The sequence below is a fragment of the Alexandromys fortis genome, unplaced genomic scaffold (assembly GCF_014885135.2).
Source record: "Alexandromys fortis isolate MF-2015 unplaced genomic scaffold, M_Fortis_MF-2015_v1.1 scaffold_20, whole genome shotgun sequence".
Taxonomy (NCBI): Eukaryota; Metazoa; Chordata; class Mammalia; order Rodentia; family Cricetidae; genus Alexandromys; species Alexandromys fortis.
Window position 1 is genome coordinate 4,948,323 of NW_026067903.1, and position 16,015 is coordinate 4,964,337.

General features: G+C 43.4%; 2 protein-coding genes across 10 annotated transcripts; both read right to left on the reverse strand.

Moving 5' to 3' along the window:
* Window positions 1-897: 897 nt before the first annotated feature.
* On the reverse strand, window positions 898-3,576 carry Lipt1 (lipoyltransferase 1). Its single transcript, XM_050134670.1, is given in 2 exon segments — window positions 898-2,173; window positions 3,428-3,576. Coding segments are annotated over 2 exon segments (1,242 nt in total). The 5' UTR covers window positions 3,547-3,576; the 3' UTR covers window positions 898-1,050.
* Window positions 3,577-7,633: 4,057 nt separating this feature from the next.
* Window positions 7,634-15,969, reverse strand: CUNH2orf15 (chromosome unknown C2orf15 homolog). Of its 9 annotated transcripts, none has more exons than XM_050134792.1 (5): window positions 15,838-15,959; window positions 13,595-14,698; window positions 12,108-12,256; window positions 9,365-9,499; window positions 7,634-8,535 (listed from the first exon to the last, which is right to left on the reverse strand). In XM_050134792.1, the coding sequence occupies exon 5, from the start codon at window positions 8,458-8,460 to the stop codon at window positions 8,203-8,205; it is 258 nt and encodes an 85-aa protein (XP_049990749.1). In that variant the 5' UTR covers window positions 8,461-8,535; window positions 9,365-9,499; window positions 12,108-12,256; window positions 13,595-14,698; window positions 15,838-15,959; the 3' UTR covers window positions 7,634-8,202. The 9 variants fall into 9 exon arrangements, with proteins under 9 accessions (XP_049990749.1, XP_049990755.1, XP_049990750.1 ...); XM_050134798.1 differs by having other exon boundaries at window positions 13,595-13,613; window positions 15,838-15,947; XM_050134793.1 differs by having other exon boundaries at window positions 13,595-13,846; window positions 15,838-15,947.
* Between the last annotated feature and the right edge of the window lie 46 nt (window positions 15,970-16,015).

Consider the following 16,015-nt stretch of genomic DNA (forward strand, 5'->3'; position numbering starts at 1 on the left):
CTTCTCTGCTCTTTTCTCATCCTTAATCCCTGTCCTCTTCTACAGGGCACTTTGGGAGCTTTGTACTATTTGGTGTTGGAGAAATGTTGGATGCAGTTGGCCACTCCTGTCCTGAAATTCAGTTTTCCTCAAGACCACATCTCCATCTTTCCTTTTAAATACAAGAGTCGAGTGCAGCCAGGGGTGCGGGTGAGTAACGTATGAACTTAGCATGCGTGGGAGTCCAGGTCAGGCCTCAGGACAAATCCAAACGTAGAGCTTACTGTTCTAAACGTCAATCTGTGCTCTGTTCCGAAGTGATTACACAGGAGGAATTCTCAGGAAAGAGCATCAAAAGCTGCTATTACTTGAGGTGAGCAAACTTCAGGCGATTTATTACAGGGAGGCAGCAGACTACCGTGAGAACTGCAGATTGAGCTGGGGACATTTTCTGTAAAGCATTGCGGTATAAAAGCTAAATGGATGTGTGCGCCATGGAAAAACTATTCTTTAATTTTAGTCTAATATGTTCAAACACCTCGTTACTACCGTGTCTGTTCCTGAGGTCAGAGGACGTGTATTTCACATACTGTGAACAACAGCTAACACAGTGCTTGGTATATAGTGGGCACCCCATAAATGCACAGTACTGTGGGAGCAAAAGTGTGGCGATGAGACAGTTGTAGAGTTAAGAAGCAGCCAGTGGCCAGGCGGTGGTGGCGCACGCCTTCAGTCCCAGCACTTGGGAGGCAGAGGCAGGCGGATCTCTGTGAGTTTGAGACCAGCCTGGTCTACAAGAGCTAGTTCCAGGACAGGCTCCAAAACCACAGAGAAACCCTGTCTCGAAAAACCAAAACCAAAAAAAAAAAAAAAAAAAAAAAAAAGTAAAAAAAACCAAAAACAATAGCAACAACAACAAGCCCAGATACAACTGGTCACGGGAGTATACATCTTTAATCCTAGAACTCAGGGGTCAGAAGCAGGCAGATCTCTGAGTTTGAGGCCACCCTGGTTCAAATACCACATTCCAAATATCACTCAAACCATCAATATAAAGCAAGTTACTCAGGGTCACATTATTCCCCTGATTTTTTCACACAGAATATTCCATTTGCTGTGTAAGTGCTGGTCATCGGGACATGTCCTCAGTAATATATTTGTTAGCAGGGTGGCTTCAATGGGGCAGAATTTGCTGCCAATAAAACTTGAGTTTAATTTGTTACTGATTTCCAGTGGCAACCAATGGTCAGGTGCTTTTATATCACAGGTTTCAATTCGTCCCTTCTTTACATCTATGGACACCTGAACTGGCAAATGTGCCTGTTCGTGGGGCACGTGAAACGTGGTGTTCACACTAAACTTCGGAGTCCAGCCGTATATCCACTCCCAGCTTTGCAGCTCTTTGGCTTTGCTGTTTATTCCAGGAAACTGGGTCTCATCTGCTGGGTTTATTAAGTTAATGCGGTTATCTATTTGATGATGAGCAGCGTACTCTGCAGCAATCGCGTTCATCAGAACGTCACAGGTCAGTGCAGGATCTTTTTCCAGAAGGTTTTTGACTATGGAAGGGATGCTAGGTGTGGCGTTGCTCTTTATCCCTTGGTATGGGCTCTTCAGCAAAGATGACAACGCTGTCCTGTCGGTACTGCATAACAGAGTGCAATGGTGATAAGCGGCCACTCGGCCAATCTTTGATGCCGTTCCTGAGATTTTAAACTGTCAGTCAAGTAGCAGATCGAATTTTTTGGTAGGCTGCACGTCCAGGCGGGGTTGGACAGCATTCAGAGCTCTCACGATTATCTTCAGATTTTCCATTCTATCATACTTGGTCTTGGTGGTAAAGAAGGTCAGATTGATGTTACCCATATCGTGGTACACTGTTCCTCCTCCGCTCCTTCTCCGAGCCAGTTTGATACCTCCCTGTCTCATCAGATGGAGGTTACATTCCTGCCATGGATTCTGGTGCCTGCCGATGACAACACAGGGAGAATTTCTCCAAAGGAAAAGAATTGGCTTGCCTTCTAGATGGATGTGGTCATGGATCCAGTCTTCTACAGCCAGATTTTGATACACATCGTTGGAGACTGACTGTAAAATGAGCCCATGTGTTGCTGGGGTCCTAAAGCCAGCTGCTGGGACCCTGTGGTGGCAGAGTAACCAGAAGCAATTCTTCACCGGAAATGGGGTTAGCATGCTTCAGAGACAAAAGAAGAAAAATTAATTCAATGAGAAAACAACTAGATTCTGTTCTTTAGTTATTTGTGAATTATCCTAAACTCATTTTAGGGTCCAGACCAGTTGCTTTTCTTGCCTTTCAGCTTTACCCTTAGCCTTGAACACCTCCATAGTAGAGTGTTCAAAGGAAATCAGTGAAGATAAGCTTTAGAAAATGTCAACTAAAATGAAATACGTGGACAATTTTCATATAGTAAGTAAGGAGTAAATATATTAAGTAATGTACAACAAAGCCAAATAAATTATCTTTGAATTTACAATAGATCTCATTGAGAAAAATAGATTAGCACAAAGAAGTAAAAGACTCCAGAATCCTGTCACTCTGTCTCTCTATACTCTTTTTTAGTTATTTTTTCATGTGTTTTGATCATGTTCTTTTCCCTCCTTTCCCCAGACCTCACCACCTCCCTACCCACCCAACTTTTTATGTCCTCGCTTTCTTTAAAATAAATAAATAAATAAACCCACGAAAATAAAATAAAAATAAATCAAAGACCAATAAGACAAAAAAAAAAAAATGACAGAAAAAAAAGGAACCAAAAGTCCACAGAAAAAGCCCTCGGAGTTCATCTTGTGTTGGACAGCTACCCCGGGCATGGTGCCTGTGCTGGAGCGAGGTTAGTATACTCATCTACATTCGTATTTTAAAAGCTTTAGCTGTGCAAGGGACTGAACGCAGGAACTTGCTCAATGTAGGTAGGTCTGAGCTATACTGCCGAGCAACCCCCAGCTCTCTGTTTTCATCTTCATTATTAATGTCATAATTTTTTCTCAGAAGGCACTTCCATGTTCTGGGAGATACTTTGCACTGCCAAACATGCTTTTCTCCACGAACAGAGAGCAAGGTAAAACCAAACCACCGGCCCACCTTCCTCACAAGGCCTTAACAAAATTATTAATTTGCTACCTCCCTGACAATGCGATCCACGTCCAGAATCTCATTACGGACGTAAAGCAAGTTGTACTCTTCTTGAGGGGGCACGCGACTAGCATTCAGTGCCTTGCTTAGTTTACCCTCCACCCTAATAGAAATCAACTGTTCATAATAGTAAAAAAAAAAAGTTCGGAGCACTGGGGTAACCTGCAAAGCTTTGAGCACTAGCCAGAGGGGCCCAAGTGAGGGACACGTGGTACATGCAGAACCCACTCCCGCTCAGTGCGTGCTGCCGCAGCCTGCAACAAATCTACTAGATCTGCTTCCGGCTTCACCCACCTGCAACTTCCGGTCGCGCCCGCAGCTTTGTTTTTACAAACTAAGGCTGGATCTGCACACTGGGGACCCGGAGCACTCAGCACGCGAGACCCAATTCTTCCCCCTCCAGCCACGCCCATGGACGCCTGCCTCCTCGTGGGAGAGCTCCTAGGAGGACACGCCCCACAGTCCCGCCTCCGGGAAGACCCGCCTCCTATATGTTCCACCCCTAGGATTTAGAAAGGGCGTGGTCAAGCCAGAAGGCGGAGCTCCTATTTATTTCTTATTCTTGCCAGCTAAGAGCAGGTCAACGAATTTAAAACTAGCTTTGTGGAAAAGGCGTAGGCCACTTTCGAGTAACTACCAAAAGATGTAATACAGATGGGGTTCCTCTGAATGACAATAGAGATGAGGGCTGTCAAGGCTGAAGGGAAGAGAAGAGCATTTCTCTCTCTCTCTCTCTCTCTCTCTCTCTCTCTCTCTCTCTCTCTCTCTCTCCTTCCTTCCTTCTTTCTTTTCTCTTTCCTTCCTTCCTTTCTTTTTTTTTTTTTTTTTTTTGGTTTTCTCTGTAGCTTGGAGCCTGTCCAGGAACTCTCTCCATAGACCAGGCTGACCTTGAATTCGCAGAGAGCTGCCCGTCTCCGCCTCCCAAGTGCTGGGATTCAAGGTGTGGGCTACCACTGCCTGGCCTGTCTGCTCTTCTTAAAACTTCCTTTTTGTTGGTGAGATAGGGCCTCACCCTGTAAACCAGGCTTGCCTGGAACTAACTACATAGACCAGGATGGCCTCACAGAGATCTTCCTCCCTGTGCCTCCCAAGCGCTGAGATTAAAGGCATTAGCCATAGTGCTCAACCCAGGTTCTTTCATTTAAATATGTTCTATATTAAATCTGAGATTACATACATTACACAGCAAATCAATCTATCTGTATAAATATATGTAGGTTACAGAATGACTACAAAAGGGTTAAAGAAATACGGAGTTTTAAGTAATTTTAATGAGGCCTGAGGGGCCAAATCGGAAACTGACAGAAATGCAAAGGAGTCTACGGCTGTCAGACACCAAACCAATGGAAGCTTTGGAAAGGGGTGTGGCTGCTGTTACAGAGTCGGGATCAGAGTTGAGCTGTGGAGTGGGGTCCAACAGGCAGTGGTGAAAGGGCAGGAACTGGTCCGTAGAGCAAATGGGTGAGCAGACAGACATGTCCGGACAAGCAGACAGGCAGGCAGAGGGCAATTTGAGCAGCCTTTGTCAACATCTGGGACAAAGCAGAGCTGAAGCCCCTGGGAGAGCTGGGAGTGGTCAGGCTTTTGACACAGACACGCACTGGAAGGTCGGATGACAGGCGAGTAGGGCCTTCACCATCACAGTTATAGGTCTCTGCTCTTTGTGAGGTCCAAGTGAGAGAGTTGATGTGTTTCCATGGCTTGTGAGCTAAGAAGTTCTAGGGCACAGCTTTCCTGTGTTTTATTCTGCAAGTGTGTATGCTATGGAGGTCAGAGGACATGATGAAGGCAACATGCTTTCTTCTTCCACCAAATGGGTTCTGGGGATCAAACACAAGTTGTCAGGCTTGGTGGCATGTGTCTTATCTGCTGAGCCAGCCTGACAGTCCTGATAGAACTTTAATATGGATAGTAATATGCTCTTATAGTACTAATTCACCTTCATAAATTTATGGGATGGGTCACTGTCTATGCCCATGAATAAGTTATTTATTAGTCTGTGCTTCTTGAGGGTGCGAGGCAGATGGTGATAATTATATATATATACATACATATGTGAATATATATAATATATATAATTCACTCAAGAGCAGAGCCACCCTTCATCTTCAAAAACAAGTCAAAGCTGCTTGTAAAATGGAGTCTCTCAGGACAAATCAGTCTTGGGAAAAAAAACCAACAACACAGTTTTACATAATATGGTGTAATGTATTATGTAAATGCAGGGCAGGGCACAAGGGCATCCAAATTAAAAATAAATAAATAGCTCCATCTCATAGTTCCACACTTTGGAAAGTTGATCTGTCTCCAATCTACAGCCCTCATTCCTCCATGAAGCCTCATTGCGTCTGCTCCCACCTTTTGTCTTGGTCACATCTCACTTCATCCCATCGCTATATCCTGCTACACTTCATCTGGGTTAGCACTGCCGTCATCTATCTGGATAACCATTTAACTCTAAGTTATGCCACTCCCAGAAGTCCTCCTAGTTGCTGCGATCGGGTTTATGCTACAGCCATGGTGGCTTTCTGATGCTTTGCCTTTTTCATGGCACAGCACATTTTTTTTAAATATTTATTTATTTGTTTGTTTATTTATTTATTTATTTATTTATTTATTTATTATGTGTACAATATCCTGTCTGTATGCCTGAAGGCCAGAAGAGGGCGCCAGACCTCTTTACAGATGGTTGTGAGCCACCATGTGGTTGCTGGGAATTGAACTCAGGACCTTCGGAAGAGCAGGCAACGCTCTTAACCTCTGAGCCATCTCTCCAGCCCCGGCACAGCACATTTTGTATTTAATTGCTGTATAATGTTGTGTCTTCCCTCTTGGCACCTCTGTGGGAGCCCACATGTGACTTGGTTTCCATTTGGAGTCAATTATGACTTAAAAGTCATTTGAGTTCAAGCTCACCGGCTGTGCCTGCAGCTCTGAGGGCTGTGAGAAAGTTCTGATTAAGCCCTTGGGAAAGAGCCTTTTGCCCATGAGAAAAGAACATGCTATCAAGTAGAAAGAATAATGCTGACGCCAAACCCTGGGAACATCGAGATCGAAATAGAAATTAATTGCTGCTTGCAGGGTTCGTGTGAGAAATAATGAACCTGCTTGTGTTTCCTCCCAAGGACAGTGCAGGGAGGTGGTCAGCTGACTGTACTGCTCTTTGTTCTGCCTTCTGCCTTTAATCTGTATAAAAGCAAGTTCTGAAATAAACTCGGGGCTGGGTGATATTCACAAACAGACCTCCCAGATCTATCCTGTGTTTTCTGTTTCAGTTTCAATCTGCCATTTCCTCAACCTCGTGCCCTCTTCCAGGTACCCCAGCTGACTTTGTTGGAGCATCATGCTCTCCAACACACCACTATTCTAGGAAGGCAGTGGCCACTTTGCTATAGCCCAAGAATGACCCTACAGTAGGTGAATTCATTACTTTACTTGTTGCTTTGACAAAATATCTGGTAAAAGCAACGTAATTCAGAAGGAACCGTTTACTGGGGTTTATGGTTTGAGGGTATAAGGCGTGACAGTGTGAGGCCGCTGGTCACAATGTACTAGCAGCCAGGAAGCAGAAAGAAGTGACCCCAAAGGTATGAACGCTAGCATTCCTCTTGCAGTCTTTATCCAGGCTGGGACCCCAGCACACGGAATGATGCCACCCACATTCAGCCCACCTCATTTCAACTTCCTTAGAGACACACCCAAGATTTGTCTCCTTGGTGATTCTAGAGCCTGCCAAGTGACCTATCAATATTAGCTGTCACAGTGAACAAACAACAGATGACTTCTGCAATTTTTTTCTCTGAAGAATTGTATTCTGGGTGCTTGAGAGGTGGATTAGTGGTTAAGAGCACCTCTTCCAGAGAACCCGGGTTCCATTCCCAGCACCCACATGGCAGTTCACAACTGTAACTCCAGTCTGAGAGGATCTGATGCCCTCTTCTGGCCTCAATGGGCATCAGGCACCCACATAAGCCAAAGGTATAAATGCAGGCAAAACATCTACATATATAATAAAATTAAAAATAAAGAGAGAAGAAAAAAGAGAATTAATTAGGTTTTGTGAAGGACAAAAAGAAGTATATTCCATTTAACTATGTTTTTAATGTTAGGTTCAAGATTCATTTCTTTAAAATTGGCCTGCCTCATAAAATATTGTTCCCCTCCCAAAACAACATGCCTTTTCTCTATCTTTTAACTAATATTAAGAAGATAATGTAATTAGACAATAGATACAGTCATTAAATATTAACCTACAGGAACACGGGGTGGAACTCAGTAGCAGAGTTGCATGCTAGCATGTCCAACACCTTGGATTAAATCCCCAGCATCAAACCAGAACCAAACAATAATAAACCAACCAAGCAAACAACAAAAACCCATGTATTATATAAACCATTACAATTCACCATATATCTAGATACAAAAGGGTTTTCATTCCATCTGCCATTGTTTGTGACAGTACTTTTGTTTTGCACTACAAATATATTAACAGATACAAAATAAGTTTTTGCTTTTATTATATGAGATATTGTTATAAAATGGTAGTTACTACAAGACAGACATTCAACTTGGAAAGAACTCTGCCTTCACTCTGAAATGAAGGTAGCATGGCCGAAAAAGATATAAGAGTGTGAACTGTTTCTGTTTTTTTCTAAGGAGCCAATCACAGGGCTCTATCACAGAACAGAAAGTCTTCCTGAACACGTAGAAGGGTAAAGGACGCCAAAGCAAACTTCTGAACTGGAAGCACAGGATTTGAAAGCACTTTGCCAGAAAAGGTGAAATAGCCGTGCTTTGCTTAGATCCCCTTATATACTACTTGCTAAAAATGTTTATTTTAATTACACTAAAGTGCATTAGTACCAAACTAATAGTAAAAATAAAAAAAACTGATAGTAAAAATAGCTGTGGTGTTTGACAGGGATCGTATACTCTGCAGAAATCTACCTTGGATTTGGTAGGGCCTTTCTCTCTTCCTCCATTTCGTTAGGCTTCCTAATGAACTTCAGCTACATTGAACACATCCTCTAATCAAAAGCAAATTTCTTTGGTAACATGTCCAGGTGACTTCATTCTAAATCTGTCACCACCAGGCCATCGTTTTCCTTCACGTAGCCCATGGAATTCCACCCGGTGTCAGTCCCTTCCCCTCTCATGCAGTTTTCGTGGCCTGCGTCTTCTAACTTGATTTTGTTGGTGTTCTGAAATAAGCGAGTCACTGGTTCCAATCCACTCTTCTCAGCTCCCTGCACTAAGTGATCGTTCACTTTCGAATCCACAAGCACAGCAGATGTCTGAGTGGCAGCTTTACTCAGCAAAAATCCCATTGGGACGGCTGGTCAACCATCAAGGGAGCGTGAGGGCCCCTTTTAAGTAGTGGAACTGCTTTTTCAGTTTGGTTACTGAAAAGAAAACCAGATGATTAGTAAATGCAATAGGAATATTGACAACTTCACGGCAATATTTCTTTAAGTGGAATGCTCTACTGGGGCTGAAAACATAAAGCCACCTTCTGCCTTCCAGAACCTACATTTTCTTTTTTTAGGAAAATATTTTAATTTCATTTTTAATTAATGTGTCTATGTGTGGGTTTATGCATGTAGGTGCAGTGCCCAGGGAGTGCTAATCCATACTTAATAAATGAAACCTTGCTTTTGCCTTAGGAAGTGTGACTCCGTGGTGGTCTTCTTGGAGGTCCTAGGACTCAGGCACAACATTTGGGGGCTCATCCGGGATCCCCAAGACCTCTGGGCCCTCGCCCCGAAGGTTTCAGGACCAGAAGAGGGTGCTGGAGTCCCTAAAGCTAGTTACAGATGCAGAGAATGCGGATCCTCTGCGGGAGCAGTACTCACTCGTGCATCACGAGTCATCTCTTCAGCCACCATTTACACCTGTTCACATTTTCTTTTAGAGAAGTTATGTAGGGCCTATCGACTTCTTTTAAGGTCTTCTAAAAATTATATTTATTTTTTGTGGGTGCGTGTGTGTGTGTGTGTGTGTGTGTGTGTAAGCCAAAGAAAAACTTAGAAAACTTGTGAGAGTCAATTCTCACTTCTTGACTATGTGGGTCCTGGTATTGAACTCAGATTACCAGGCGAGGTGACAAGTGCCTGTACCTGCTGTCCATCTTGTCAACTTTCTTGAAAGTATTATTTTAAATTAATCAATTTGTTTTCTTTGGTGTGCATGTGATGTTTTGCCTGCATGTATATATGTATACCATGTGCACACCTAGTGCGCATGGAGGCCAGAAGAGGGAACCGGAACTGGAGCTACAGATGTTTGTGAGCCACCATGTCGGTGCTGGAAAGCAAAGCCAGGTCCTCTGAAAGAGCAACAAGTGCTCTCAACTGCTGAGTCCAATCCCTGAAAGTTTTTAAGAGGGAGATATTCTTGATTTTGTATCTATTCCTTTCCAAAAAATAATGTAACTAATCAATTTCTCTGTCATATCTATCATTCTTAATAATAAAAATTTTAATTCATTGATGTGTTATATAATCACGAAACATCCTTAGCTACCAGAAAAATTCAAATTAAAACTGTATTGTGATCTATCTTGCCCCCGTCTATTGCCAAGGAGTCAAAGAGCGACAAACGAGGCTGAGGAGGAGAGGAAAGGAAGAATCCTTCTTCACTGCTGGTTGGAATGGAAACTGGTGCAGCCATTAGGGAAATCAGTAGGGAGGGTCCTCAAGGAACTAAACAGAAACACCACAGGATCCAGCTGTATCACTCGTGTGTGTTCCCAGAGGGATCTCAGTCACTCCAGGGAAATACTCGCACATCTCTCCACTATTCATTAGCAGCTGAGATGCAGACCCAGCTTGGATGCCCAACAACGGGAAAGCGGCACATATCCACAGCTGAGTTTTCTTCAGACATGTCACGTGCAGGAAAACGGATGGAACTATAGAACATTATACGCAAAATAAGCCAGGCTTAGAAAGGCGAATACAACACTTTCTTTCACATGTCTAATGTGGACTTTTGAAGAATATACATATGACCAGGGAGATGGCTCAGAGTATAAAGCACGTGCCATCAAGCATGAGGATTAGAGTTTACATCCACAGAGAAGCTGGGCAGGCATGACAGCTGCCGGTCATTCCAGCACCCGAGAGACAGTGCAGCCTGCAGGAAGGTTGGCTAGTTAGACTAGCTAGAATTAGATGGCTCTAGGACCTGGGAGAGATCCTGCCTCAATAAATAAAGTAGAGCGCTATCAAGGAGGGCACCAACCATCAGCTTCAGGACACCCACGCATACACACATATGTGAACGTGTTCCCATACACATGTAAACACAAGCACACGTAAACCACACATACATGCAAAAAATAAAAAACAATGAAAGTAGAAGGGGGAGTACTGGGGAGGGAGGAAAGGAACAAGTGGGGTGTCATGTGGGGGCAAATGTGAGGAGAAGTACAAAATGGGACTTTGCAATTTTATCTATGTATGTATGCAAATTTTATATAAGCCCATTATTTTGCATTTTAACTAATCTAAAAATTGAAAACGAACTTTCTAGGCATGAAAGCAAGCAGGAAAAACTATATAACCTGTAACCAAGAGACCAGAGAAGCTGATAGGAACACACCTAGGAATGTCACGAATTACAGAATTTAGCACATGAGTACGTTAACACAGTTATTGAAACTATTTTATGTATTCCCAAGGTAAAGGTAAAGCAGAGCATGCACCGGATATTTTGTTGCTGCTGTTTGTTTTTTTGAGACAGGGTTTCTCTGTGTAACAGTCCTGGCTATCCTGGAACTCCTTTGTAGACCAGGCTGGCCTTGAACTCACAGAGAACTGCCTGCCTCTTTCTCCCTAGTGCTGGAATTAAAGGCATGTGCCTTCACAACTAGCTCTTTACTTTTAGTTTTTGAGGGAGGGTTTCCTATGTAGCCCTGAATGTCTTGGAATTTACTCTGTAGACCAGGCTGGTCTTGAACTTGAAGATCTGTCTGCCTCTGCTTCCTGAGTACTGGGATTAAAGGCATACATCACCAGTGTCTGGCTTAGACAGGGTGTGTTTTATAATGGAAGATTTCTTTTAAAAAAATCAAACTTTCAGCAATAAAAATATAATTTTAATTTTTATTGTAGAGATTTATTTTTATTTTATTTTTTTATTTTATGTGTTATTTAGGTGTTGTTCTGCCTGAATTTATGTGTGTACCATATTCTGTGGAGGCCAGAAGAGGGCATTAAATCCTTTTGAACTAGAGTTCAGATGGTTATGAATCACCTTGAGGATGGTGAGAATTGAACCTGGGTCCTCTAGAAGAGCAGCTAGTGTTCTTAACCTCTGGGCTGTCCTTTCCAGTTCCATACCCTTTTTTGAAACTGGGTATTACATAACCCAGGCTAGCCCTGAACTCACTGGAGGGGATACTGGCTTTCATTCCTGAACCATCTGCTACCTCCCCAATGCTAAAATTACAAATATGTACACAAATCCTGAGTCCAGAAAACAGCTTTCAGTTGAATAGAGCTGTGGCTGAGGTTAGCATGACCAATGGAAAGAGTGGAAACTCTGCAGAAATGGGGAAAATGCTAGCAGAGGGTTTGTGGAGAGAGAGAGGGAGGGAGAGGCAGAGACATAAGGCAATTGGGCTTAAGACCACAAACATAAACTCTCTCTCACACACGTGTGTATCTATCTGCATGCATGCATGCATACATACATACATACATATGTATATAAACATAGCCATGGAAAATATCAAATTTAAAGAAAACAGCAAAGTAAGTTGTGGGAACAGACAGTATCAAGTAGCTTAAGGTATGTGTACTAAGAGGCCCCCCCCCTTTTTTTTTTTGAGAGATACAGAAAAGGCAAAAGAGAAGATTTTTCAATGAAACTGTTAAAATGGAGAAAGATAGGGAAACTGAGCCTAGATTCAGACAAACCTCAGAAGAGTGAGGAGGGCTAGGATTAAGGTGTGGCAGGGTGGAACACTCACCACTCTTTGGGTTTCCAGGATATTCTCTTCCTTGGTTTAGGGAAGAAAGCTAGTAGTCATCATAGGAAAACAAAAGAAAATCTTCACAAACTCTTGGCCTTAAGAGGAATCTTTTCCTTGCATTCTTTCTAAAGAATCTGTAGCAACACCTAGGGGACATAGACACAAAGGGCTTAACTGTTTTAAAATTCTTTTTCTAAGGGGTTGGTTAACTATTGTTACCTTGACACAAGCTAAACCCATCTGGAAGGGAGGAGAAGGCATCTTCATTGTGGAATTGCCTCCAACAGACTGGCCTGTAGGCGAGCCTGTGGGACAATTCCTTGATTAAAGAAGAACGTGGGAGGGGCCAGACTACTGTGCTCAGTGCTGCCTCTGGGCAGACAGCAGGTGGCTGAGTCCTTAGGTGGCCAAGGTTCCTGCCTTGACTTCCCCTAATGATCGACTGTGATCAGGATGTCTAAGACAAATAAGCCCCTTCCTTTTGGCCATGGTGTTTATCACAGCAACAGAATGCAAACTAGGACATGGTGGGGATTATGCTCCTTCAACTCCAGCCAAGAGTGGCTTTCATGGGAGGATCAAAGCACGTTTTCCCACGTGGGTGTTCTATCACTAGCTGCACTCCCAGCCCAACGGGTAAGTTTTGAAATTGGTACATTCTTTCTTATTTTTTTCAATAATCCTACTCCAGATTCCTGAGTTCAATTTACAGATTACATATTATTCCCCCTAACTTTTCAGGATTCTTTGAGAGCCCATACTTCTTTATTACTTTTTATTTAAAATCAATTACTATTATTTCAGTGGAAACACGCTCCCTGGGTCTTCTGTCTGTTTTATCTAAAAGCATTTGGACATTAAAATTAATTTGATAACTGTAATGGTCTGTTCTGTTCCTTTAAGAGACAAGCCACGCCCACTTCCTCCCTGTTCACCAAGGCAAATTGATCATCAGCTTCCAGCCTGAGTCTTTTCCTTTTCCGTCTCCCTCTTGAAGAGGCAGCTTCTGTCTCTCCCCACTTTTCCCCTTCCCCCTTCTGTTTCTCTTTGTGTATCTCTCTCTCTCTCTCTGCTCTTTTCCCTTCTCCTCTCCCCTTCCATAACCCACTAAATAAATATCTAACCTCACTCTGCATGGCGTACCTATCAGTCTGTCTTTCACCCACTGCATGGCTCCCTGCCTGGGGACAGCCGCCTTCAGAGACCTGTGGTGTGGTCTCATGGTGTGCCCATCTGTCTGTCTCTCCTCATGGGACTTACTGCCCCTCATGGCCCACTGCAGCTACTTGGGGAACTGTGCTCTCCCTGCTTGGGACTGGCTGCTCTTGGGACCTGCTGCCCTCTACCTGCCCCTGCTCGGGGACCTGCAGCCTGGTCTCAAGGCCCGCTGTCTGCTGCATTTTACTTAATCTATTATAATAACATCTAGTTATGCTTACAAAGAATATAATTTATGAAAGCAAAGGGTATAAAGATAAAAATACCTTGTGAAAAAATACGATCCTGAAGAACAAGACAGTTATCAAGTAGCACATCTGCTTGCTTGTGATACCTTATAGAAACGTGAGTACTCATGCAGGAGAAACAATTCTTATGCCTCCTCAAACGCGATCTTGCTTTCTGAATGCACAGTTTAAACTGTAGCATCAGAAGACAGCTGCAAAAATCTTGTAGGAAAAGCCAGGAAGACGGGACCACAGGCACCCTCAGATTCAGTATGTGAGTTTAAAAAGCCTCTGAACAGTAAAGAAAGGAAATTAGCAGCCTAGTGAACACAGGCTTTTTCACACAGTGTGTGTGTGTGTGTGTGTGTGTGTGTGAGAGAGAGAGAGAGAGAGAGAGAGAGAGAGAGAGAGAGAGAGATCTTTGCTAGCTGTACTTCAGGCAGGAGGCTAAAAGCTAAAATTAAAGCCTGGAGAGATGGCTCAGTGGTAAGGAGCAGTAGCTGCTTTTCCAGAGAACTCTTTATTCAATTCCCAGCACCCACATGGTGGTTCGCAACAACCTGTAACTTCAGTTCCAGGGAATCTAGTTCCCTCTTCTGGCCTCTGTGGGCGACAGGCACGCATGTGATACACAGGCATACATGCAGACAAATCACCAGGACACATAAAATAATTAAAAAAAATTAAAGCTAGACTTTACAAAGACCTGAAAAAAATTAAACCCCCCAAAGATAAAAATGTCAACCAATAAAGGGGCTAATGAAATGGGATATTTTCAAAAGAAGAAACATACATGACCAACAAATGTTTTAAAAAGTGTTCGCCAGCATCAGATGAATGGAAATTAAAACTACTTTGACATTCTATCTCACCCCAATCAGAATAGTCATTATCAAGAAAAACAATTAACAAATGCTGAAAGGGTCTGGAGAAGGGGAGCCTTGAACAGTGTTGGTGGGAGTACAAACTGATACAAACACCTTGGAAATTAGTGTGAAGATGTCTCAACCAAAAATAGAACCTTAGGACTCAGCTATGTGGCTTCCAGCACATACCCAAAGGTCTCCATATCCTCCCACAGGAACACCTGCACATCCATGTTTACTGCTGCTCTATGCACAATAGCCAGGAAATGGATCCAGCCTGGATGTCCCAAAGAGATGAGTCAATAATAAACACTACACACATACAATGGCATTTCACTTCGCTATAAAGAAAAACGAAGTCATGAAATCTGCAGGAAAATAGACGGATTTGGAAATTATTTTAAGTGAGATAACCCAGACTCACTAAGTCAAATACTACATGTTCTTTCTCGTATACAGAGTCTATCTTTAAATACATAAGTAGGGGGCTTGCAGGATGGCTCAGCGATTCCAGCACCGACTTCTAGAGGTTGGAGTTGAATTTCCCCAGCAACCACAAAAGGTGACTCACAACCGTCCATAATGAGATCTGGTGCCCTCTTCTGGCTTGCAGGCACACATGCAGGCAGGACACTATACATAATAAATAAATAAATCTTAAAAATAATTATATAAGTAGGGGGTATTGAAGGATGTGAGTGTGGGTATAGATCAAGGTGAGGGACAAAAAAGTGGCTTCGGGAGTAAGAGGACACTTGTGACATGGAAACAGATGGGGGAGAAGTAGAAAGACAAAAGCGGGGAGATGAGAAAAAGGGCAGAAGGATCAACAGAAACAAATTATGAATGCAAATGCCGCAATGCAACCCATTTACTTTGCATTCTAATAAAAATAAGTAAAAACGGAATAAAGTAAGCTTCTGAGTAAGCTGGATAGAACAGGTGAAGGGCCCAGAAGCACTGAGGGAAAATACCTTTCCAAGCTAAACTTTAAATATTGGCAGCATAAACCAGCGCTCATTCCTTTCCACTTTTTCATTTCAAGATGTAATTTTAACGCAGCTGGATAGTTAAAATTACCACACCAGTTAAGCTAAAAGAAGGCAGAAGTCGGCTTCCTGTTAGAAGCCAAACTTGGGGTAAAAACCTGGATACAGAATTTAACATCTGGCGAGGTTTTATATCTTTTCTTGTTTTTCCATCGCCAGTTTTCCTAGAGAGGGAACTTGGAGGAGGGCTGGCATGTGGAGAAGAAATGCCAGTTTGGAAAATGAGCGTTTATTGCGGGGTCTGGCACTTCCCAGTTCCATCCTGCCTGGATGGGCAGACCTGACCCAGGCCGAGGGGTGGCCCTCAGCTGTCACGCTCACCAGGACAGACCAGCTCCCTCTGGGAGGCTGCAACAGGGCACCCCACCTGCAGGCTCCCACAGAACAGCTTCCTGACGGTGTCAGGAGCTGCGCAGCGGAGCAGCTCTAGGGAGTAACCGTTCTGCTCAGCCGGGAACGCTCGGGCTCCAGCGACGCGCTGAAAGCCTGGCGGAAGCAACAGGTATTCTAGCGCCAAGGGGGCACGACCACCGCGCATGCGCGCT